This window comes from Copadichromis virginalis, linkage group LG10, assembly GCF_057382275.1.
Source record: "Copadichromis virginalis isolate Kocher_CV1m ecotype Utaka linkage group LG10, C_Virginalis_male_GT1.1, whole genome shotgun sequence".
Lineage (NCBI taxonomy): Eukaryota > Metazoa > Chordata > Actinopteri > Cichliformes > Cichlidae > Copadichromis > Copadichromis virginalis.
In genome coordinates this window covers 31645582-31670576 of record NC_140627.1, presented here as the reverse complement: position 1 = coordinate 31670576, position 24995 = coordinate 31645582, and the positions used below count along the sequence as shown (strand labels likewise).

The 24995-nt window shown below is 42.1% G+C and overlaps 2 protein-coding genes across 2 annotated transcripts; one reads left to right on the top strand and one right to left on the bottom strand.

Annotated features, from left to right (window-relative positions):
• Nucleotides 1-471: 471 nt before the first annotated feature.
• Nucleotides 472-6538, bottom strand: mrpl22 (mitochondrial ribosomal protein L22). Its single transcript, XM_085471055.1, has 7 exons — nt 6449-6538; nt 6304-6346; nt 2297-2429; nt 2151-2216; nt 1608-1685; nt 1323-1392; nt 472-778 (listed from the first exon to the last, which is right to left on the bottom strand). The coding sequence occupies exons 1-7, from the start codon at nt 6471-6473 to the stop codon at nt 570-572; spliced, it is 624 nt and encodes a 207-aa protein (XP_085327181.1). The 5' UTR covers nt 6474-6538; the 3' UTR covers nt 472-569.
• Nucleotides 6539-6729: 191 nt separating this feature from the next.
• Nucleotides 6730-24960, top strand: gemin5 (gem (nuclear organelle) associated protein 5). The gene is made up of 28 exons (XM_085471053.1): nt 6730-6996; nt 8502-8656; nt 9339-9520; nt 9975-10126; nt 10322-10414; nt 10744-10876; nt 11422-11587; nt 12031-12243; nt 12673-12758; nt 13994-14076; nt 15035-15171; nt 16368-16441; nt 17285-17466; nt 17637-17776; nt 17934-18105; nt 18182-18400; nt 18485-18541; nt 18616-18741; nt 18926-19021; nt 19167-19304; nt 21182-21329; nt 21441-21560; nt 21667-21877; nt 21953-22207; nt 22419-22581; nt 23270-23774; nt 24016-24103; nt 24554-24960. Exons 1-28 carry the CDS (start codon nt 6855-6857, stop codon nt 24716-24718), a joined length of 4401 nt encoding a protein of 1466 aa, XP_085327179.1. The 5' UTR covers nt 6730-6854; the 3' UTR covers nt 24719-24960.
• The last annotated feature ends 35 nt before the right edge of the window (nt 24961-24995 follow it).

Here is a 24995-nt window from a genome sequence, read left to right as displayed (position 1 = left end):
AGCATTTTAATACAGAATATACATTAAAATATATTATTTGGGATGCATATTTGTCATAAGAACGAGACACAAAAATACTTTTATTTACATAAAATATTTGGGGTTAATCAGGTATTTTAGTAATTTAAACCCTACTGGAATATATCATCAATATGTTTGATGTTATATTGAAACTTCTGACTGTATCAGCCCACATTTCACTGAACTCTTTGACTTTATAAGCAGATGTTGAAGAAGTGGGAATTCTTAATGTGTAATGGCAGGAACTGAAATGTACTCCCCTTCAGTTATATAATACACACTTGTATAAATTCAGCCCTTTCTTTCTACAAAATAAAAGCTTGTTTTTCCTGATAATACACTTGATTACTTTAGGCAGATTATGAAACATAATAAAAAAATAAATAATTTAAGTCTTTTCTTATTTCTGCACGCTAATTGTATTTTTCATAAAAAATATTGTTGTAAAAATAAGGCTCAGAAATTCTCATGTATTTATTTACAGAAAAAAATGATACATACACATAAAAATGGTTACAGTGAGATTGAAATGGTGTCAGATGTCTGCTCTACAGACTGTGGATGATGGTTCGGTTCTTCAGGGACTGGACGTACTCTTTGGCCTGGTCAAAGCTAGTCTTCTTCTCAATTTTGGGTGGTGCGCCCTCCACCAGCTTGACGAAGTAGTGGCAATAAACTTTGTCCATTATGCCAAACATACCCCTGCCGTGGTAACGGATCCGTTTCAGGTACTTCCCTTTGCCAGAATACGACTCGGCTGCAGGAGCAAAGAAAGGATGGGAACAGAGTGAAGTTGAAAGAGGGCAAAAGATTTGGAGGAAGAGAAAGAGAAGGGATAAGTTTTAATTTGGAAGAGTGCCCCGCGACGAAAACAGGCCAAAGTAATGAAGGCTGTGCCGGTGGACTTCAGGCTGTTTGCAACTCCACATGAATTACTCTGCACAGCATCTCATCTTAAACAAGGCAACAAGCTACCTGCTTTCCATTACTAAAGGTCATTTGCACACTTTTAAAGGCATCTTCTTGCCTTTGGTGAGAGTGTGTGAATTGATTTGACATTTTCAAGTAGTTTCAGAAAAAAAAAAAAAAAATTTGAAAAATGTCCCAAAAATAATAATAAAATATTTAAACAATATTGCATCTTTAACTTAAAAGCATGCATATTTAGTGCATGTTTTTATTCTTGACAACTTTATGTTAAGACACAAGAGCCTCATAGAGGTTAGCACACTGCATTTACACAGCAGACCATCTACCTAGAGGCTTTGCTCTGGTACTAATGTGCAGATGTTCACACTCACCTACAAACAGGTTGGATTTGTACTCTACATTGTGATTCTTCACTGCCATCTCCTGAGCTTCAAGAAGGACCTGAAACACACAGGCAAACATTTATTCATAAACTTCAAGCTCATAAAGGATGATGTTAGAATGGTGTGTGAACACAGCTCAAACATCTGTAGCATAAGCAGTGAAACCAGGAACGCTTTAATCCAACAGGAATTTGATTAATCTTCACTCTGAGATTGTGTGCACACAAACACACGGTAACAACCAGTTAAAAGGGTGACCATGCAGCTCCAAACCTCTTTCATTATTTTTGCTCCTTTCTTGTCATTAAACTCCAGCTGTGCAATGGCCTCATCGATGCTCATCCCTCTGATCTGGGAAAAAAAAATTAAAAAGAGGCTGGACTAAATAATCAAATCAAAGTTTCTGAACAGCTGTTAGGACGGCAAGATGCTGGACTGCTTTTTAACTCTGGCATTGAGCTTAAGCCTACAAACCAGAGCAAGTCTATGAGAACATGTGCCACAAACACAGTGGAATGTGTGCACATACACAGTCTAGCGTTTTGAGATAGAACATATTTAAAAGAATCCAATTGTCTTGGACTAATGTGAAGTATGAAGAACAAACTGAATATATGATGATCATGACACAAGAAAAGTGATTTTTCAAAATTACAGTGTTTTAAATAAAGAAGCTGAAATAGCTCCTTGAGCATTTCTGATCAGATGACAACTTTAAAATATGATGCTAACTCTAAGTTCACGTCATTACTTATGGCTGTACACTACAGATCAGGATGGAGCTGTTGAATGATTTGAATATATAGTATGTCTTACCATTTTGGCCAAATACCACATTTTGTCTTTGCTGTACTTAATCTGCCTCCTACTGTGGTGAATCTCCTGTGGGAAGAAAAGACTTCTATCAGCTCCTGTTCAGGACATCTTTTCACTCTGCATCACACACTGGCAGAAAGACTCACTGCTGGTCTGCGAGGCTCATCAGGCAGCTGAGGTGGATACACTTTTAGGTTCCTCCTCTCCCAGGTTTTGGATTCCAGGGATGCGCTGGTGTGGAGACATGAGATCTGCTGGGAGCCACCTAGAATCTGTAACCTGGGAACGTGGAGAAAATGTTTCTGAGGTGGGTTCAGTCCAGTAGTGTGAGGCAGGTGTACACCACATCTGTCCATCTGTTATTTTCCACTTATTTAAAGTCAAGTCATTGTGGCAGCAGGCCAAGCAGGGTAGTCCTGACATCATTCTCCCCAGGAAGAGAGATGAGGAGGATAGGAGAGGGGGAAGGAACACTCCACTTATCACTTACTCCCCTGGAGGAACTGGAAAGTGATGCTTTGTAATAAAGACTTTCTGGTGTTGTTAATATTGTTTCCACTATTGAGCCGGTAAGAGATGGATCCTGTCTTTGGTGCTTTGGGGTTTTCTTTTATTAAACTTATGTATGCTATTTACTTTTCTCCCCCCCTTTCCTTCCCTTTGGTAACTGCACTCAACTTCACTCAGATCAAATCCCAGTCAGACAATTATGGAGGCTTAAGAATGGATTTTTTTTTTTTTTTTAAATAAAATAGCCTGCAGTTCATTAGCCTTCACAGTAATTTTTTAACCTCTCCCCGTCTAAGTGCATTATTCCGACATGCTTCAGAAAGACAATAATAGTCCCTGTTCCTAAGAAACCCCAGCCCAGCTGCTTAAATGACTTTTGCCCCATAGCACTGATGTCTGTGGTCATGAAAGGTGCTTAGAAACTGATCATAACTTCCATCACTTCTTCCCTGGCTGCCACTCTGGACCCTCTAAAATATGCACAGATCTGATGTCAAAGAATGACTGCCAGGATGAGATTAACCACCTGTTGACTGCTGTAAGGAGAACAATCTCAAGATTAATGCCGGTAAGACCAATGAGATGATAGTGGACATTAGAGCAGGGTGATATAACCAAAAATATTTATCACGATATACATCTGAAAATACTTTACAACTCAACAACTTTATTAGTGCAAAAAACCCCCAAAAAACAAACCCATCAATGTATTTTTACTTAAACTAGCAGCTTTTTTTTTTTATGTGCATCAAAGTTATATAAAAATGTAACAGTGCAAATGCAAATTCCTCGCTGACAGTTTAACCAAAAGGCATTTCCAGTGGAAACTGGCCGACACATCCTCAGCATAACCATGTATAATATGCACAAAACTTAAAAAGAGGTTATACACACACAATACAGTAATATTATGTTGAAGCACAGTACGTATCACTCCGCCAGGCTCCTGACTACGATAGCCGTAATGCTCCGACAATCCATCAAGCGGTTCAGCTTTGTAGCTTAGCAAAGTCGTACTAAATATTTGACAGATTTTCGAGCACCGTGTACATAAAATAGTTTCGAGGTCAGTAAACACAACTACAATTCATACATAAGGCACACGGGATTATACAGGGCACTGTTGATTTTCAGAAAAATCAAAGGATTGATTGTAAGTGTGCCGTATTTTCCAAAAAACACTGTAACGACAACGGCCCGCTAGCATGCTCTACCAAAAATAGTGCTTTGTTGTGTGTCTGACGGACGAAAGCTAAACCAGTTCCACACCACTGAAGTTGCAGCATTTTTACAAACTGGTTCATCCGTTTCATTCAACGATGCACTTTCGCCCTTCTCATTCTCTGTCGCCGCCATGCGTGTATGAAAACAAAGGCACTGCGCATGCGCATTTTACCCATATTCTATCGCAATATTTCATTTTCTTATCGTTGCCCAACATTACACCGGTATTACCGTGAACGGTATGATATGGCCCAGCCCCAGTGGACATTAACATGAAACAGCAGAAAAGTTTCTACCCTCTAAGCATTAAAGGAGCCCTGGTGGATAACTGGATAACTTCAAATACCTTGATGTTTACATGGTAAATGGTAAATGGCCTGCATTTGTATAGCGCTTTTCTAGTCCATAGGACCCCAAAGCGCTTTACACTACATTCAGTCATTCACCCATTCACACACACATTCACACACTGGCGATAGCAAGCTACATTGTAGCCACAGCTGCCCTGGGGCGCACTGACAGAGGCGAGGCTGCCGGACACAGGTGCCACCGGGCCCTCTGACCACCACCAGTAGTATCTTGCCCAAGGACATTTGGCATGCAGCCAGGATGCAGCCTGGGATCGAACCACCGACCTTCTGATTAGTGGCTGACCTGCTCTGCCACCTGAGCTACAGCCACCCCACATCATCCTAGACACCCCACTGGTAAAGAAAGCCCATCAATGCCTCTACCAACTCAGATGATTAAAGAACTTCAAACTTCCACCCAGGAAAAACTTCAATAGAGAGAATCATTCCCAAGATAGGGAGGTGCACCGAACGGGACATATACATCAAATGCTGCAGATCTGAGCCAATAGGATCTCACCAGATCCCGGCGACCCGAAAAGACTGTCCACTAAACTTGAGATGAGATGCTACCATGTGCTGCTGCCAGGACAGAAGAAACTGAGGTGCTGCTTTAACCCTGAAGCTGAACCATGTTGGGGGGGGGGGGGGGGGGGGTTACCACTATGGAATTCCAAAAAAAAAAATGCAATAATTTATCTATGACTATCAAATATACAATAAACATAACAACATAAAATATAAAATATTAGAAAATATCAGGAGAAAGTAACGGACCCCTGGAGTTGTGTCACTGGTGTTACACTGTAAGAATTTCCTAAAGTTCTATAAGGAATTGCTCGTGAGAAGAACAGAGTCTCTTCATTCATCAGAATTCTTCTTTGTTTCATAATTTCATATGAAGGTTTTAGCTGAACTCGATGGTGTTGCTGTGTGTTTGCCATATTCAGCTTGTTAATAATTTTACATCCATCAAATTTCCAACAAATATTTTAACTGTTAAGCAAATAAATTGTGGCACAAATATCATACAATCACAATTACAACAAACCTGACTGAAAATAATACGTCATAATGAATCCTAATAAAAGATCCTTATTTGTTGCATCATTATTATTATTATTATTATTATTATTATTATTATTATTATTATTATTAATAAGTCAGCACATGCAGTCTGTAAGCAAATGTACAAAAACATTTTTTTTTTCAAATCATTAAGCTGACATTTTTGAACATATAAATTCAATACGCTAATTAAAGGTTTAAAGGTTATTAAGATTTGTTTTCCATATCCTATAAATCAGACATTTCAGTTTAATGACCCTGTTCCACATTAACTGCATTATATTGCACGCTAGAGTTGACTGGGGAGTAAATAGTAAGGGTGTTGCTGGTTCTGAAGAGCACTGGGATGTCCTATTTGTAGAAAATATTTGTGACTTTCTCTGAGACAAAAACTGGTTTATCTCAACTGTCACACAAGCTAAGCCACATAGTGCATGCAGTACAGCAAGGAGTGCTCAGATCTGCACACAGGAGAAACCCAACAGTCGGTTCACAACAGGACAAGACCCAACTGTACATGTGCACCAAAAGCATGAAGGTCACTCTTTCAGTGATGCCAGTGTTCACATAATAGTCATGGTCTCATGATGGGTGATCAAAAATAGATCAACGACCCTCAGGACTACCTTCAAAGGATATAAACCCACCTAGAAAATTAAATAAGCGGGACTATACATCATTTCTTTTCTTTTTTTTTTTTTTTTATAAACTGAAGCAACATCTTGGATGAGAGATGAAACGTCTTTACAAACCTAAAGAAATCCAATAGCCTTCTTTTTCTCCCAAGACTAACTATGCTGAGTTTCTTGGTTACCTAAACTTGAAGAAATAGCGGCTGTAAAATTAAGATAACTTCCTACACTGTCTTCAATTGATACCCGGAATTCCCACTCTAATGATGCAGGTCTGGGTAACATAAAAAGCCAATCTGAGCTGGATTTGTCCTTCTGCAGAGAGCGTTAGCGGTACAGCTAACCTGCCACTCGTATTGATGCACTTACCGTGAGAGTAACACCGAAGGTATACTCCTAATAAAAGAGACACCTGAAAACGAGAAGACATCACTTTACTTAAACTGTAGACGAGGTTTATTATAAATACAACGAAACGGTCAACTATTGGCTAATATATCTGCATTTCTCTCACCACGTCCTGTCATTGCAGCCGCCATGTTGGTTTTTTACGACATTCATGCCTTCGCTTTATGGCAGTGTCAATATTAGTCTATTGCGTTTTCACAACGCATGTAATTCCTTTACTTTAGTTATTTATCGTCATTTAAATGTCGTGTTAAAAGGGAAATTAATAAATAGCTTTTGTTTTTGTTCAAAATAAATTTTGGAAATTATTGCTTTTAACTCGACAACCTGGGATTTTAGATTGTCCCAGCTAGGCTTCCGTCGTAAGCACCGGTAGGATTTACGACACCACGCTGTGTGTACGGTCATAAGTGTTGTAGCTACGATAGTGCAGGTAACATGTGAGAAGTTTGGATTAGGTTTCTAGGACTTTATTAAAGAAAAAAAAATATTTTTAAAGTATCCAGGGCGTCATGCGGGAACGGTCGCTTCCCGCCTCTCCCAACTGGTACTGCTCGCGCTGCAGTGATGTCAGCAGCAGCGGTTTGCTGGGCGTCGGGGCCAAAAACATCATCTACTTGATAGATGTGTCTGTATCTTCGTGCAGAGTGGCAGGTGAGTGAGCAGTCACCGCTGGACACCACACATAGCACAGACTTGATCGTGGCATTCATGTTTTAGTCCCCGCAGCCAGAAACACCGCGTTAAACTCAGGTACAACGTATCTGCCTGACCAAATCGGAGAGATTAGAGGATCTCGGGCTTTGATGGGCTGCAGTAACCAATGAAAGGATTTTACAACATTCGATGGAAATAAAAATGATGAACTTACCAAAAACACCACAAAAGTCAGTGTGAAAAAATGCAGTGACAGGCTAATCGATTGTGGTAGTTTGTATGGCCCTCATGTGCTTGTATTAATTTCTGAGAATGTCAGGGCATGCTCCTAATGAGACGATGGATATCCTTTGGGATCTTTTCTGTGATCTGTACCAGGAGCTTGTCCTGGTGCTAGTCTGTACACCCAGGTGGCGTCAGGTTGAAGAAAACACAATGGCAAAAATGTGTTTTATTGGATTTAGGTGCGGGCCAGTCAGTGTGGTTTCTTCATTCTCCAGGAACTGCCTGTATACTCTTACCACAAGAGGCCGAGCATTGTGTCCAGCTCTCCTACAGTATCTTTGTGTGTCCTATAATCTCCTCCACGTTCTTGAGACTGTGCTGGGAGACACTACAAACCTCCTGGCAGTGAAACTTAGTGATGTGCCATCCTGGAGAAGTTGGAGTACTTGCCCAGGTTCTATAGGGTCCACTGTTTTCTACTGACACTGACCCCAGCCAAATGCAATGCTAGTAAAAAAAAAAAAAAAACCAAAACAGTCAAAAAAGATGAAGCGGGAAAAATGTAATTGGCCTCCACTTGTACAACCACTCCTGTTTTGAGTTTGTCTCATTGTTGCCTCACCTTTTGTTGTTGTTAAATGAGGGTGGGCAGGATGATGAAGGACACAGGGTGGTCAGGCAGGCTCAGAATACTGGCTGTTTTTCACCACAAAGCCCTCACTAAAATAGACCTATTGTATATTTTATTTTCTTATTGAAATACCAGTAAAAGTCCTTCATCAAATCATCTATTTGGATCACTTAAATGTGAAGAAAATCAATCTTTTCCACTTCTCCCACTCACCACTGATTTACGAAAGTGCCTGCACAACTAAATTAAGAAGAAGCCAAAAATAAAGGCACGTGTATGCAGATGGACTGTTTATTTAGATTGGCACTTTAAATCCAGCACAAGTCTGTGCTCTCTTTCTAGCAGTGATACTTTTAGCATGCAGGGGTGAGTCTAAAGGGGGCACAGAGGGCATCAAGTTCAGAGCTTTAGTAGCTGTACTCTATTTTATACATTTCTAATGTAAAGTTTGTATCTAGTAAAACCTCATGATTTACTATTATAGATTAAGTTAGAAGCTGAAAGCAAAAAAGTAATAATTATTAGTATATTTTCTCCAGTTTGTCTTGGGTTTATAACTGTTGGAAGCTAAAATCATAATTGAAATTAAACAGATTAATCCTCCAGTCGCAGTGAAATCAGTGTCCTTTTCTGTGTGTTTTTTCAGGTGAGCTCGTGGGCCATAAGGACTTGGTGTCCGGCTTCTCGTTTTGCCAGCATGCAGGGCAGAGTCACATCTGTGTCAGCTCCTCCAGCGATGGCAGTGTCCGTTTCTGGGACTCCAGCAGCAAGACTCTTATTAGGGAGCACACAGCTCATCAGGTGAGTGTCGTGTCCTGTCCTGTGTCCACTAACACAGAAAGAGGTTTTGTGTCGTGCTTGCGCCCCCTACAGGATGTTGTGTGCTCTACACCAACTTGGAAGCAGCTTGTATGTGTGTTGTGCCGTCTCACGTTGTTTTTTTCACATTTATATGAAATGGTCCAATCTCCTTGATGAGACTGGACCCCTGACCAGGTCTGGAGAAAGAAAGTTAAGCATCAGAGCTCGACAGGACTCAGTGGGATGCGCAGCAAAAACATCGTCTGCAGCAGCTCTGTGATTCTCTCTCGAGGGCATTTTTAAAACAGTCGTCAAGGTTACTGAGGGCATTGCATATTTATTTTCCATTCTTTGCTTGAGCAGATGCCTTAAAGCAGTATTTTGTCTGTGGATTCATCTGAATAATAAACTGCATGTAATGACATGTTGGTTAAATATCATTGGGAAGATGTTTAAACCCAGAAAGGATATTTATTTGACAAATCATGAAACGCATAAAAAAACATTAGTATATTGATTCATCATGCCAAAATGTTAACAAAGGGTTTTACATTTAGATAATAGTATCTGGTGTTTAGTATTTGCTATAAATGTCTTTGGAAGCAGCTCACTGCCCGTCAGCACACACCTGACTAAGAAGAACTTGTGACACGCACTCACTCGGGTCTCTTTTTGTCCACAGAGCTCCGTATCAGCGCTGCACTGGTCCCCTGTGGATAAAAACCTGGTGGTGTCCGGGGATGAGAAAGGCGTGGTGGTCTGTCACTGGTACCACACGGGTGACACGACCAGCTTCTTCCCTGAGCCCAGAACCATCTTCTGCCTCACCTGCTCTCCTCATACCTGGAACTATGTGGCTGTTGGGTAAGGATACCAAGAAAGACGACCGCTGGACAGATTAGTCTGCTGGATCATGAACATTAAAGCACTTTGCATGAACGAGGGTAGTTTTTCTGCATTTTACCAAACTGACTGTCAAAGGTTACATTAACATTATAAAGTGAGTGAAGTGGGTCTACTACTAAGTGTTTCAAAGTAGTTTTTATCCATAAAAGAGAGAACTCGCTTTAAATTTTACTCGTGTGAAGGGCAACTTTCTGAGCTCAGGTTTGTTTGAGGAAAAAAATGTCTGAAGAAACATTTTTGATCAGTCGAGCATCTAGATTACAGTTCTTTTAAAGTCTTTCACAAAGCTGTAGGTAACAGACAAAAATCTCAATAAACATGTTTTCATGATCATTTGAAGTCTTGATTGTAAATGAATCAAAATTTAAATTCAGTGAACATGATGTCGGTAACTGTGACAATGCTGCTGTAGGTACAAAGATGGGATGATCGTGCTGATTGATGTGAGTAAGAAAGGCGAGGTGATTCACCGTCTCCGTGGACACGACGATGAGATCCATGCGCTGGCGTGGTCACCTTTGGCCCATGAAGATGCCCTCTACACCAGACCTGAAGACGGTGAAGGTAACGTTGTGTTTCTTTGTATTATTGTCGGGTCTTTAGCTTACAATATAAAGCACCCTGAGGCAACCGCTGTTGTGATTTGGGCAGTATTTAAATTATCCTCTTTATTTTTCTTTTTAAAATATGTTCGTTGTGCACGAAGAAGCCAATTCAACACAAGTATATGAGACTTTTTTTTTTCCTCTCATGTAATAGCAACCAATGGAGTGTCTGGAGGAGGTGGCTGCTATCTCGCATCTGGGAGCAAAGACCAGACTGTAAGGCTCTGGAGTACAGCCAAGGGAAAAGGTGGATTCATGTTCATTTTTAAGATTTATTTTTTAATTGATGCTGCAGAAATCAGCCTTGAAGAAGAAAATGTTTCATTCACTATGAGTGTTTAAAATTTCACTTAAACACGAGGGTTAGAGTTTAGGAAAAAAAGCACAGTGTATACAAATTCTGATCACCTCTGAAGCTCGTGTTAGATTTTATTTCCCTCCCCACACGCAGCATAAAAAGCTTTTTTTTTTTTTTTTTTTGATAACTCCATGATATGACAAAGGTTTACCGCAGGTGATTAGATCATACCTGGTGTAAGACGTAATCCTTTTAGCATCTTCACCTTCACCTTGCAGGTGTCATGACTCTGAAGCTGCCCTACCTGAAGAGGAGAGGCACCGCAGTCGACCCCGGGGTGAAAGAGCGTCTCTGGCTCAGCGTTCATTGGCCGAAGGGACGGCCGACGCAGCTCGTGTCCAGTTGCTTCAGGTACAGTGTGTGTGCAATCAGTCAAACGGTTTAAAGAAGATTTTTTTGGTTGTTGACTGAGTAACAAAATGATCACGACAAGAAGTGATTGTAAAACTGTGGCCCGTTTTGAATTTTTCCTCATCACTTTAACATTTACATAACTTGCCTGCTTTAATATTTTTTCCTTCAGTATAAAAAACACAGACTTTTTTTTTCTCTCTGTTTCAATGAAACTGTGATGTAGCTGCAAGCAGCAGAAATTGAAGATTGTTATTTCAGGATTGTAACAATTGGGAGCAAAATCACTTGTAATTGCTTTTTAGACCTTTTTATTTGGCCTCTAATTTTCAGGATATTGTCTGGAGGTGTGTTTGTCGAAAGTCTCTTGGCAAAATGTCAGGAACAAAGCAAAATAGAACATAAAACAGACCCATTAAAATGTAAAACGGTAAAGTGCTTTGTCAATGCTGGATTTAGTTTCCTTTTTTTGGGCTTCTTCATTAGCTGTATCCAAGAGCTTGGCTGATAATTGAGTTGATAGGCTTAATTTGGTGTCTCCCCAGTGGTGAGTTGGTCATGTGGGATTTAACCAAGACAGGGAAGCAGAGGTGGACCCTGTTCGGCACATCCTCAGAGGGTCAGAACCACAGCAGGATCGTCTTTAACATGAGTTCGGTTCACCTGCAGGATGGCAGAGAGCTGCTCATCAGCACCTCCATGGACAGAGAGGTGAGTGACCTTTGAACTTACAGTACATGGCCTGTGCCAGTATGGAATTCAGTACAGGCCAGTGGGTGTTTTTTAACTGTAAAGCTCTTGCGAGGACAGCTGTTGCTGCCAGCCCGTATCCTCCTCTGTGGAAAGTAATCGAGCAACAAAACCCAATTGGCAGTGGGCTCACGCGAATCAGGAGACCTCCTTGGTGGCCAGAGGGAGAACGAAAGCCAAAGGCAACAACCGTCTGACACCACGGTCTGATTAATCTCCCAGCACTAGTTAAGATTCACTCGAAGAAGCTTTTTTAGCCATGAGTGCACTGCTGTGTTCCAGCGTTCATCTGGCCTGTTTTTTAAAGTGGGAATTTTGCATGAAAGCAAATAAGGATTTCTGTCATTTATTATTAAACTGCCTTTAAAGAGGGAAGTTCATTGAAAGCTGGTTCATTCTTCCAGGTTAAGTGCTGGGACCTGGCCTCTCTGGAGTGCTGCTGGACTCTGCCCACCCTGGGCGGTTTCGTCTACGCCCTGACCTTCTCCCCCGTGGGTACTGGATGTCTGGCGCTCGGTGTCGGTGACAACATGATCCGGGTGTGGAACACGCTGACCACTCAGAACAAGTACGACGTCAGGTCCTTCTGGCAGGGGATCAAGTCCAAAGTCACAGCGGTAAGGAGTTTCTTTTTGCAAAGCACAGCTGATTTATGGTTAACTATTAGGGACAATAAGAGACATGATCAGTTTATACCCAGGAAGAATATAAATGGTTTACTTCACTTTAAAGTCTGTGTGTGTGAGGAAGTTTTCTGAAAGACGTTAAAGGATGAGATCTCAGATCAGTAAAGAAACAACTTCTCGGATGAAAAAACAATTTGTCGGCTGTCCGAGTGTCTGCTTTAAAAAATGATCCAGCGGAGCTGCTGATGAGACTTTGAGAGGACATTAAAGTCAGACTTATGTTATCGGCTTTAAGCAGCCTTTAAATTTTATTTTGTTCTTCAAGCTTCCATCATGATAGTGGCTAAATTATTACAAGCTTGTTGCTGTTCGCTGACACAAAAGATGAAGTGCATAAAAAAAGGGTTTCATTTGTTGTAGCTGGCGTGGCATCCGACAAAAGAGGGATCTTTGTCTTTTGGAACAGATGATGGGAAAGTTGGTATCTATGACGTCTTCTCCAACAAGTAAGGTTCATTTCTCTAAGATTAGCTGTCTGACCCCGCCCCATGCTTATCGTGTTTATTGCTTGTGCTTGTTTCATGCTGTTGCCTTGATAGACGATCGGTGACAGCACGTACAGAAGCATATATCAGTGTGTGTCGGTGGTATTCAAAACACTTTCATTGTTTATGAAGAAGCGTATGTGTTAAACTTTGGTGATCCATGCTGTGTTTTTCCACAGAGGATCATTTATGTTCATTTGTAAAATATGATCTTTGCTTGATTCCCTTTTCAAAACATCATTATGTATCTCACTTTCTTTTAATTGGCTGCCCCTCGTCTGGCTTCCACAACCGGAACTGAGGGCTTGTATGGAACACCACCTCCCCTTCCCTTTTCCGAGATTCCCAAAACAAACTTCAAGCCTTTCCTTTGAAAGCAAAACAAAATAAAACTGATACTGTGATCTACAAACTGCATCAGACTTGCCTAATTGTTAATCAAATTTGCACATATTAAAGAGCTTATACTCCTAAGAAGTAATTTCAGAAGTGTTTTGATTTTGGCACTGGTACCAATCTTTGGGGCATCATTTAGTGGATTACAGGGCTTTACCAGTGTCTGAAATGACCATACAGTGAAATCCCATCAACCAAAAGACCCAAAGCATAAGTAAAACACCTATTTAAAATGTGGCAGCTGTAGTTCAGGAGGTACAGCAGGTTGTCTGCTGATCCGAAGGTCAGTCTGGCTCCTCCGACCTGCATCTCAGAGTGTCTGCGGGCAAAAAGCCGAACTCCAAACGTTTCCTGTGATGCATCTCTCCAAGAGCAAGTGCATGAATGCTATGCTTAGAAAAAAGCACCTGTAAAAATGAATGTGAAAGAGGTTTGTGGTGATCTCATTATTTGAATCTGTGGTGTTGCTAACTTTCATCCACCAGTATTATACCAGCATTTGACAGAAAAAAAAGGAAATGCAGAATAAATCAACTTGAAGAAACAAACAGAACTTTAAATAATTTGTAAGAAAATTGCTTTCTTATTTATTTATTTTTATGCAAAACGTCAGAACTGTTGTGATTTCAGTTGGAGTTTGACTTTGTGACTTTCAGAAAACTTTTCAAAGTCCATCTTTTGCTTGTTTTCTGGTGCGAGTCTTGTGGTTTCTTCTTATACTCCCTTGAGGCCTGTTTTCCTGCAGCTATACACATCACACATCCCTAACCGAGCGTTTGTTCTGCTTCATCTCCTCCCAGGCCTCCTCAGATATCGAGCTCCTATCACAGAAAAACGGTGTACACGTTGGCCTGGGGGCCCCCGGTCCCCCCAATGTCATTTGGTAAGTTCTTAATGAACTCTTAGCAACTGCTGTTGTTTGCTCTGAATGCTCTGACCCAGCAAAAAGCCTGGCAGTGGGACACCAAATAAGCAGAGAGTCAGCGAAAAAGCCCGACCATCTCTGCACGCCTTTTCGTAATCGACCCTGTAATTGAGTGAGCTGAGAAAACACTTACTCCTCACCTCCTTCCTCTTGAGCCGCATGTGGGGAAATCAAGACGTAGGAAGTTAATTTTACCAGCTGTCAGCAGATGACATTTTGATTAGCGTATCAGTCACTGGGCTTCAAAGCCATAAATGTAATTGTTGCACTGCCAAAAATTCTGCTGATGGCTCCTAAACAAACAAAAGTAGCTGCTAATTAGTTTACCCACAGCATTGGCACCAGTTCAGCTCCATTCGTGGACTTGTGATTGGTTCAAATTGTCAGGATGACTTACAATAGGTGTGCAGAGTAGATCAGGACCAGCTGCTTCTCAGGGCTGTCAGCCGCCATGCTTCCTTTGCTCTTTACATTAAGGCTTCTACATACCTGGTGTTCACAGATTAGTCTATCTTATCTATATTACCTATAATAATGCCTGTGTATATATTGAATGGGTAGTTATAGTAACCAAGTCTTTAATTCATTTATATCTTTGAGACTTGTGGTCCTTAAAATGTTTAAGTTCGGCTCTCCTGTGTGAAGATTGCAGTCGTGAAGTCATTTCAAGTTAAAGATGCCATTACAAATTTACGATTTGCTCGAATTAATGAGGTGTCCAATTAACTAATCATTTAAGTTCTAGTTAAAAACTAAAAGTATTTACTGTAATGCAGTAAAATGTCTTTAAGCAATTGGCTTTAACACACTGTTATGTAGCGGTAAACGCTATCAAAAAACACTTGAAACCCACAGTTTGTCCACAGTAGACCTCCGTCATGAAGACACTGAGTTTTATGTTCTGTGTGGCGTTCAGGGACAGCAGGAGGAAAACCTTCCTTTAGTCTGTACAGCTGTGCCGGCGAGGGCGTCATACTCCAGCACGATCCATACAAGCTGAACGGAGAGGCGTCGGACATCGACAAGCTCATCAGAGATACTAATGACATCAAGGTGGGAGGGGCTTTGATGTGATGATGATGATGTAATTATGCAGTCCCTTTATCCTCAGATAAATAACTCAGAAGTATTACTCACTGATCCTTTTTGATCCTAACGATTCTTTCTTTAACACGTAGTTACCCATAATGCAGTGGTGGAAACCACTGTCACGCACATGAACGGATCATATTTGTAAGGGGTGGGGTAAAAAAATTGATATAGGATTATGTGGTGATATTGTATGGATCCAGGGATGACAAATACCAATATTTTATTAATTAAATTAAAATATTCTGGAAATATTATGCACATGAGGGCTCATCTCATTCGCCACCTCCCTGAGATAATGCTAGCTTGTAACACTGGTTAACACTGGACACACTTAGAGCTAATTGCAGGATCGTAGCACATTCCTGGTTCTACAAACTTGTTTAATCTGTTTTTATATGCACAACATTGCTCACCTCTCTCTCCTCCACTCTTTGTCGTGTGCTCCCAATACGATGAAATCCTTCACTGACAAACGTGGACGCCCTGTGAAACAAAAACTAGCCTTTCTGCAAAAGCGCCGTTAATTTAACCTCTAGTTTTAAATCAGGATGATAAATCAGGATGATTTAAAACTAGAATTTCCCTCTTTCTTTTTTTTTTTTCTTTTTTTTTTTCATGTTTCGAGAGGATGGTGAATAAGTGCTGCTGAGATTAAAATATAATAAAGCAAATCTTCAGCAATCTATTGCTAATCACTTTGGTGGTCACTGATTCCTGATGTAATTCCCAACAACCTAACTTTGTACTGAAATAAGATCAGTTATCAAACAGGACTCTGTTATAGGCTACATTGCAGATAAAGGCACAAATAACCCAGCCTGACACCCTCCTCACCATCATCTCACTTCCAGCACCAAGCAAAGAGAGCTTTGTGTGCAGTTGGTAAGATGGACAGTAAAGCAGTCACATGTATAGAGACGTGTTTTTGTTGCTTTGTAGTCTGTTAGCAGGACTTTTATCTGTGCAGAGATTTCATTAAGCCCTCAGTGAACCAACAACATGTCAGGCAAAATAAAACCTGACACACTAAGAAAGCTGACAGCACAAGTTCACTCTGCAGGTCCTTCGTGCCTGCAACAGTTTGTTTCATGTCTGCTGCTGAATGTAAATAAAGGAGATTTGAATAAGTTACAAAGGTAAAATTTGCTTCCCAACAGCACAAGCTGTCTCCACACACTGACCTCAGCTGGAAGCCAGATGGGAAAGTTGTTGCCATCGGCAACGAGGATGGGTGAGTGAACGGTCTGGCGTGACCCATCTTGTAACACACCATCAGCAGCCGGCGGGAGTCCTCTGAGGGTCCAACTGTCTGCTGACAGTGTCTGGACTCGAGGCTACAGAATAATGAATTTTGTTCTGTTTGAACTGTTGCCCCCTCTTATCTAGGTCGCTCTCAGGGATTATGATTGGGTGCCACACTGACACATGTAGATGTCTACACTTCCTGAACCAGCCAGGTTCAAAGCAAACCACATTTGATTTATTAGATGCAATAGAAAATGGCTTGCAGCTTGTTTGTTTCACTTTGTGGCTCATCATACGTCTTCACAAGCAACTGGATTCATGAACCTACAGAGTTATTGCACAACTCTGCACAAAGTTCTCACAGGTCATTAAAAAGTCCAAAGGATGAGGTCATAAAATGTGTTTTCTGTAGGTGTTAGAATGTATGGATGGTGTGTTTAAGATAATAAAAATTCAGGAGGGCACTCCTGAAGTCAGGAGATGCACTTTAGCATTTTTTCAATAGCTGTAATGTAACTAATAATGGTCAATATTCAGCTGTAAAAATGTAATTTTTTGCAGATATCTTGGCTACGTTGAAGTAGCTGATGTCTAAAAAAGCATATCAACAGCTGGTAAACCCACTGTACACAACCTGCCAATAGATGAAAAGCACAGCTGGTAGCTGGTTGGTGAACAAAGTCAGATATTTCTTCTGTAATCTCATACGTTGCATCCCGTACTGCCTTCTTTGTTTGCTTGTCGTCTCGGGACTACAGTTGCTTTTCATTTCTGCTTGAAGTGTTTTTGTGCTTTTTGCGACCAGCTGACCAGCTGCTCTGTGCTGCAGGTGTATCGACGTATATCAGGCTCCCAGTCTGAAGTTGCTGTGCAGCATCCAGCAGCACCACAAGATCATTAACACGTTACGGTGGCATCACGACCACAGCTCTGCACTTGAGCTGCACTGCCTCCTGGCCTCGGGCTCCAGCAACGCCATCGTTTACGTGCACGATCTCTGCTCTGTTATAGGTGAGTCCTCTTTAACATGTAGTATGTCAACCGAACTGTACTGCAATCCTCATTATGTCAATTTGGAAGAAGCTAAACTGTCAGTAAAGAGCGAGTAAAAAGGTAAATGACATATTTAAGGCTTTGATGGCTGTGGTTGTATTTACATCAGTGTTTTGTTTGTTGTGCAGAAAATCCTCCAGAAAGCCCCGTGGTGCTGACGGAGCCCTATCGGAGGTTGTGTGGCCATACGGCTAAAATCACCAGCATGGCCTGGAGTCCGCATCACAACGCTCGGCTCGTCACTGTCTCATATGATGGCACAGCGCAGGTCAGTGGATGGGTGTAAACCTGTAAATGATGGTGGTAGATGCATAAGAATCTCTACCTCAACACGTTGGCTTTTCAGTTGGTAGACGTGTTTTTATGTTGCTCTCAGCATGTCGACACATCTTTGGGTTTTATTGTTGAATATTCTTGTTCTTTAGGTGTGGGATGTTCTGGAGGAAGCAGCTGTCTCTAACTACAGAGGACACGTTGGTTATCTGCTGTGTGTGGACTGGTCCCCTGTGGATCCAGATGTGATCTGGACTGGAGGGAAGGACTTCACCTTGCAGGAGTGGAGCGTCTCCAAACAAGAGTTCACAAAGCCGCCTAAAGGTAACGCCAGAACCGTAACCAGCACAAAACGGCCTTTCTGTCTGACCAGCAGGCCGTGACACGCATATGCTTTCAGGGAAAAAGATGGTCGACCTGAAAGAGAAGATGAAGGCCAATACGAAGCAGAAGAAGAAGAACAAGAAGGCTGGGCCATCGGGGGCTGAGGGAGCTGCACAGCCAGAGGTCAATGGAGCGCCGGTGACAATCGGAGAGAGGGCAGTGACGGGACAAGGGGTGTCAGGTGAAGATGACGAAGATGAAGCCAGCTCAACAAGCAGCCCAGCACCTTCACCAGGTAGCAGTTCAGAAAACAGCAGTTGCCATTTCAAGATTTTCTGCTACTTTTGCGTTGAAGCTCCAAATATTTTCTGTCTTTCAGCCACATTTGAGATGCAGAGAAAATCCTCGGCTGCTGTAAAGAGTAAAGACAAGCCAGGTATGCACAGATGTCCTTTTGAAACGGGTGTTTGGCACATTTCTGTATGTAACCGTGCGTGTGTCTATCTTAAGACTTAACTGGGCTGAAGAAGAAAAAGCCTCGCTCCATGTTGCCTCTCAGTACATCCATGGACCACCGGCCCAAAGATGAGCTGCTGCAGGACTGCATCACTCTGGCTTCTGTCAGACACGACAACAGTAAGACCACCATGCAGTTTATCGTTTTAGACAGTGATTACTGTAAAGACTATACTTTTAATAACGTTTTATTTAAAAATGTAACCCTTTTAACCTTTTTTTTTCTGCTTGCATGAAAGCAAAATGAAGCTGATAAGCAAATATCATCTGGACTGTTCAATGAGCGTGTGCATTTATATTCCAGCACCTCCCACAGGCTGTGTCCCAGGCCAGGGAGATCATATCCATCTGGGCCTGTTTGCTGACAGACAGGCTCTGTACCGCATGTTTGATGCAGAAGGTGCGCTTTAGTTTTTCGTCTGAGTCTTTAAAGTTAAAGTGGTGAATGCGTGTTCAGCTCTCGGAACAAGCTTTAAATGGAGAGGAGTTCTTTTACATGATGTGTTGGATGACTCATCCGTTGTGACGTTGATGTTGCCCTTCAGAGGAGGGCCACGTGGAGGCGGGTCACTTCGACTCCGTAGTGTACCTGCGGCTGTGGAGTGGCGACCTGGAGGGGGCGCTGCAGCTCGCCACAGAGAAAGGAGAGCTGAACGACCACCTGCTCTCCATCGCTCCCATGGGTAAATGCAAGAATATTGACTTAACCTGAGACTGAGCCTTTGCAGAGTGTGTGACACTGGCACAGATGTAGGCAGAGAAAAAAATGTATTGGTCCTCAGGTGTATCATCAAAGTGTTTATACTATATCTGGGACCCATAACGTCGTAACAAAAGGACTAACATATTTTATTATTTTATGTTTGTTCATTTATATATTTTTAACCTTCTCTATTCTTTTCAACTGTGACCACTTCCACAGTGTCAGTGACTTTGATCAACAGAAGCCCACTAAAAGAAAAATGTTAAAAATGGAGAGTGTCCTCTTCATGCCACCTGCAGCTGGGCCCTCTCTGTGCTGTGTTTTATTTATTTATTTATTTATTTATTTTGGGGGGGGGGGGGAGTAATTTTCTTATTTTAGACTCTGAGGAAAGTCTTCATTCTTCATTCCCACCATCGTTTGTTTGCTTTCTTGACTCTGGTAGTTGTTCCCTGGTTCCTCCTTCCTACTGAAGGCTCAGTGACTCGTATGTAGTCTCAGTTATACAACTGATGCTAATATTTATTTCAGTCTTATTTTTCTTTTGTTTTTATTTTTCTGAAGAAACTAAGAAAAAAATTCATTTCAAGTCTGTTTTATTTATATAGCGCCAGTTCACAACAATAGTCACCTCAAGGCGATGTAGTATAATACAGTAATACAGGGCAAACCCAACAATCCAATAACTCTTTATGAGCAAGAACTTGGTGGCAATAGGAAGGAAAAACTCCCTTTTAGCGGGAGAGAAATATAATAATAACTAAAGATTAAAAGCAGAGCGGGGTATAAACACAGAGTGAGTGAAAAGGGTGAGTGCAGAATAAACAGTGCATTATGGGATGCCCCCAGCAGCCTAGACCCTATTGCAGCATAACTAAATGAGAATTCTGGGTCACCTGATCCAGCCCTAACTGTATACTATATTAAAAAGGAAAGTTTTTAAGCCTAATTTTAAAAGTAGAGATGGTGTCTGTCTCCTGAATCCCAGCTGGGAGCTGGTTTAAGATAAGATAAGATAAGATAAGATAGAACTTTATTAATCCCTCGGGTGGGTTCCTCTGGGAAATTCGATTTCCAAAAAAGCACAGCACCGACAGAAGTTACAGAGTTATACACACACACATATATATATATATATAAATACAGAGACAATATAAATAAAATATACGAAGGGGATAAATAGAATAAATAGGAATAAAAATAAAAATACAAGTGAATTGCACATTTCAAGTATTGAGTCTATTGCACCGTTGACTATTTACAAAAGTATTGCACAAAAGGTATTGCACAGTGAGGTAAAGAGGCACTACAGCTTAGTTGTTCCCTCCTTTGTCCTCCTGTTCACAGACGAGGGGCCTGAAAGCTGAAGGCTCTGCCTCCCATTCTACTTTTAAATACTCTGGGAACCACAAGTAAACCCGTAGTCTGAGAGCGAAGTGTTCTGTTAGGATCGTACGGTACTATGAGGTCTTTTACATATGACACGGTTTGATTATAAGATTTTGTATGTGAGGAGAAGCATTTGATTTGACATAAATTTGATTGTGACTTCCAGAGGGAGGAAGAGAAGCCAGTGTGGGGGGAAATATGCTTTCTCTTTGTTGTCCCTGTTAACGCACTCGCTGCAGCTTTCTGGATCAGCTGAAGGGTTCGTTTTTGAACATTTAGTCAGTGCAAAATGTATGTAAGCCAAGGGATAAATATCAGCTGCTGACAGGGTAAATGTCATCTTATGGCCATGTCAACAAATGGGGTCGATATTTGCTAAAAATATAAACGGCTCGGTTTCTTTACTCAGCTCTTGATCCACTTTCTCTGCTTTTGGTGTAATGGGAAGTGTTTTATTTGCTCCTCCAGCTGGGTTCGTGGTGTGGAGCCGGACAGTGGAGGCCTTCGTCAAGCAGCTGTGTCTGCAGGAGCAGTACCTGAAAGCGGCGTCCCACCTGCTGTCCATCAACAAACTCTACGAGGCAGTCGACTTGCTGCGCTCCCACAAGCTTTACAGGTTTGCTTTATTTACTGTTGCTTTGTTTTGTTCCTCTAAATAAAAAAGTTCTGTTCCAGGTTTGTTTGCTACATATTCTGGTGATATGTTTTGTTCATCTGTTATTATCAGGGAGGCCATAGCGCTGGTTAAAGCCCGGCTGCCAGCAGACGAACCTCTCCTGAAGGAGCTGTACACGTGTTGGGCTGCAGTGCTGGAGAAAGATGGGCATTTTTCTGCAGCAGCTAAGTGGTGAGAAGTGTTTAGAAAGTTTAAAGTTGCTCTTAATGATTATTTAAATTGCTTTGCAAACATTGTTAAATGGGTCCTCTCTCATTGGTTTGACATCATCTCCCAGCTACCTCGCTGCCGATGCCAGCTTTGACGCCGCCAAGGTCATCGCCAGGAAGAATGACGTCTTGTCACTGAGGACCGCGGCCAGTCTAGCAAGAATCTCAGGAGACTCCTCTCTGGCTCAGTCTCTGTCGCTGAGATGTGCCAAAGATCTGGCAGCCGCTCGAGACTGGGTCGGAGCACAGGAGGTTCTGAGTTTGCAAGACAGCCTCCTGGTTAGTAGTCGGAGTGTGAATTTGGGTTTAGAAGATGAACTGAAAGTCTGTGAAACCTGTTCCAACCCTCTGCAGGTCCACAGGCTGCATCTCTGTGTGGCTGAGCTGCTCTCTGAGATGCTGGGAGACTCTGAAGTTAGTCCTGCAGCATCCTGCGCCTCCCGTCACCCGTGGGCGTCACCGGGTGAGCGTCACATTAGCATCATGGATCGAGTGAGAGATGTGTGGGAGGAGCAGTTTGCTGTTTCACATCAGAGCGTTGGGGCTCTTCTGCAGGAGCTCAAGTCTGCAGAGAGCCCAATGCCCACTGCTAACAGTCCTCTCAGACAGGTACAGACACAAACTAGGTACATAATTGATGATACGGCTGGAAACAAATGTATTATGTATAGAAGAACTGAAGCATGCACAACAGAAGATATAAAAAACAGCTTAAATATGACGTAGAAGCATATTTGAAGCAGAGAACTGAAAGAAAACTAAAGGAAGTCTTTTAATGAATTTAGACTAAAATCTTGTCCATGTACCTTTCCATCTGCAGGTCCTGCTGCATTCATCCCTCCACCTGACCTGTGCTGTGCTCAGCTGGTTACTGGCTGATGATGATCAGCTGGTGACAGAGCTGTGGCACGCAGTGGCTTGGCCGAGAGAGGCCGGACACTTCTGTGTCTCTGCAGAGCTCTGCAGGCTGCTGTTCCCAGATGGTACGTCCTATTAACAGAACAGTGAAGTCATCTGTCCATCAGGGTACATCATATCAATCCTAAATGTGGTGGCTGCACTACTGAGACAGAATAAGGGCAAACTGACATTTTAGCCAGAAGATGAGCATTTCTTAAGTTCTGTCGCAGTCGTTTTGGCGACACCTTGTGGTGATAAGTGTTGTAACATCTGAGCTTAGATTCATGAGACTTTTATGCATGAATTTAAATGTTAGGACAATGTAAAATAACTGTGTTTGACAGGCATTAGCAGCTTTACCTTGCAGTGTCTCTCACAGGAGTAGACTGTATTTTTGGTGGTAGCAGAGGGAGGAGCCTCTGTATATATGTGAACAGGGTGACCACACTGAGCTCAGCGGCCTTTCTGGGCATGTAGCAGTGGTAGCCTTTTGCATTGCTCTGTAGCTGTTGCAGATACTGCAAAGCCACCCAGTTCAATTTTATTTATATAGCACTAAATCGTAGCAGTCACCTCAGGGCACTTAAATATTGTAATGTTAAAAGACCCTGAAAGAATACAGAGAAACAATCAGACGAGCCCCTGTGAGCAGTTTGTATGTTGTACTCTTTTCTGCTTTTAAGTAAATAAATAAATAAAAGGAATAAACAGGTTAATCTGCATTAATAATGAATACATTTCCTGAAAATTGCTTTTCTCTCTGTTGGTCAGGCGATGTCAGTGTTAGTTTTCGGAAACATCCCAAAGTGCTTCATCACACGGAAGAAGCAGCCAAAGCTGCTGCCAGCAGTCTTCAGGCTTTTGTCCTTTACCACCGCCTGTATGAATGCTGGTGGAGGACCTCGGGAGGCAGCCAGGAGATCCAGAACGGCCTCTCCCTGTCGTTGGCTGACTCGTCTCCTGAAGATGAAATGAAGGATGAGGTGTCAAACGGAGGGCTGTTGGAGTCGGCAGAGACCCACCGTCCTGTGAGTGGGAGTTTTCATAAACTGGGCTTAGATCCATCACTCCTTCTGTGTGAGCCTCACGCTGCCTGCCAGGCCACACAGAGAGCTGTGAGACAGATCCAGCAGCAGCTCGCCGCCATGGTGCAGCAGCACAGCCAGACCCAGGGAGGGCAGCTCGACTCTGGGGAGAAACGGGATGACAGCCCTGCAGTGATTTCCACCACCAGGGAATCCTCAGACAGTCAGGACTCTGCTGAGGCTGAGCAGGGGTGAGAGCTTTGTGCCAGCTTCTTATGTTTTTATTGTTTATATGTGATTATCAGACCCATGATCATAGCACTATAGCCATGATTATAAAACTAGATTTACTGCGCATCACTTTTTCTTTGAAATCTGGCAGGGCCATGTCTAAAACTAACCTCATTCCCATCAGTCTCAGCCATCTCGTGGTCTTATTTTCTTTGTGATTAACTTTGATTGCTGAATCAGGCGGCTGTTTCTTCTCCCCAGTTCTGAGGACCCGGAGACTCTGCTGTCATTATCCTCGAAGATGTCCAAGCATCAGAAAGAGCTGGCTGAGCTGCCAAACACACTCAAGGTACAACCAAAGCTTACAAGAGAGAGTCGTCTCTCCCAAAGTATCCTGAAGGCAGTCGTGGAAGTAAACCTTTCAGAGAGGATGTTAATGTTGATTCTGTGCGTGCAGTATTTGTCATTTCAACATGACAGTCAAGTAGTAAGATATACCAAGGACCTTTGTGCTCCCTCTATGATCTCCCACCTACAGAGAGAGATCACAGATCCATTTCTGATTAGCACAACCAGACAGTTTGACATCTTAACAGCAAGAAGTGCTTAGTATGAAGAGTTTAAGTTGCACAAATAGTTCACTATGTTGCAGATTTCTCTTCACATGTCACAGGAACTCTTTATTGTGATGTAAGATGCTCTTCAGTTTTTATATGTATTATTATATTTGCAATTTAATATATTATTAGGATGAAACACTGATCCCCAGGGCTACAGAATGAATGTTTTTGTCTTTCAGGTGTACCCTCACCCAGATGTTGTGGAATGCTGTCTGGTTCTTCTGCATCTCAGCAAATCTTCAATGTCTTTCTCGGACTCGCTCCTACAAGAAGCTAAAGATCTGCTTCGTAAATATGGGACAAGTCCCTCTGTCCTGAAAGCCTCGCAGCGATTCCTCATCTGATTCATTTGCTGGCAGTTTGGGGACCCGTCTGATGGTCTGACTTCATGTCTCCGCTGCTACACTGACTGTTTACCTGCATCCACACAAAGCATGCTCAGATGTGTTCAGTCAGACACCTCAAAAAGCACGTGGTTCCAAACTGCAGACTTTACACACTCTGATATGTTTCTTTGAGTTTTCTGATACACTCAAAGCAGCATTTCTGCAGTTTTTTTCTACAATAAAAACAAACTTAATAAAAAGTCCTGAGTCAGCTTGATTCCACATTTAAAAGTGC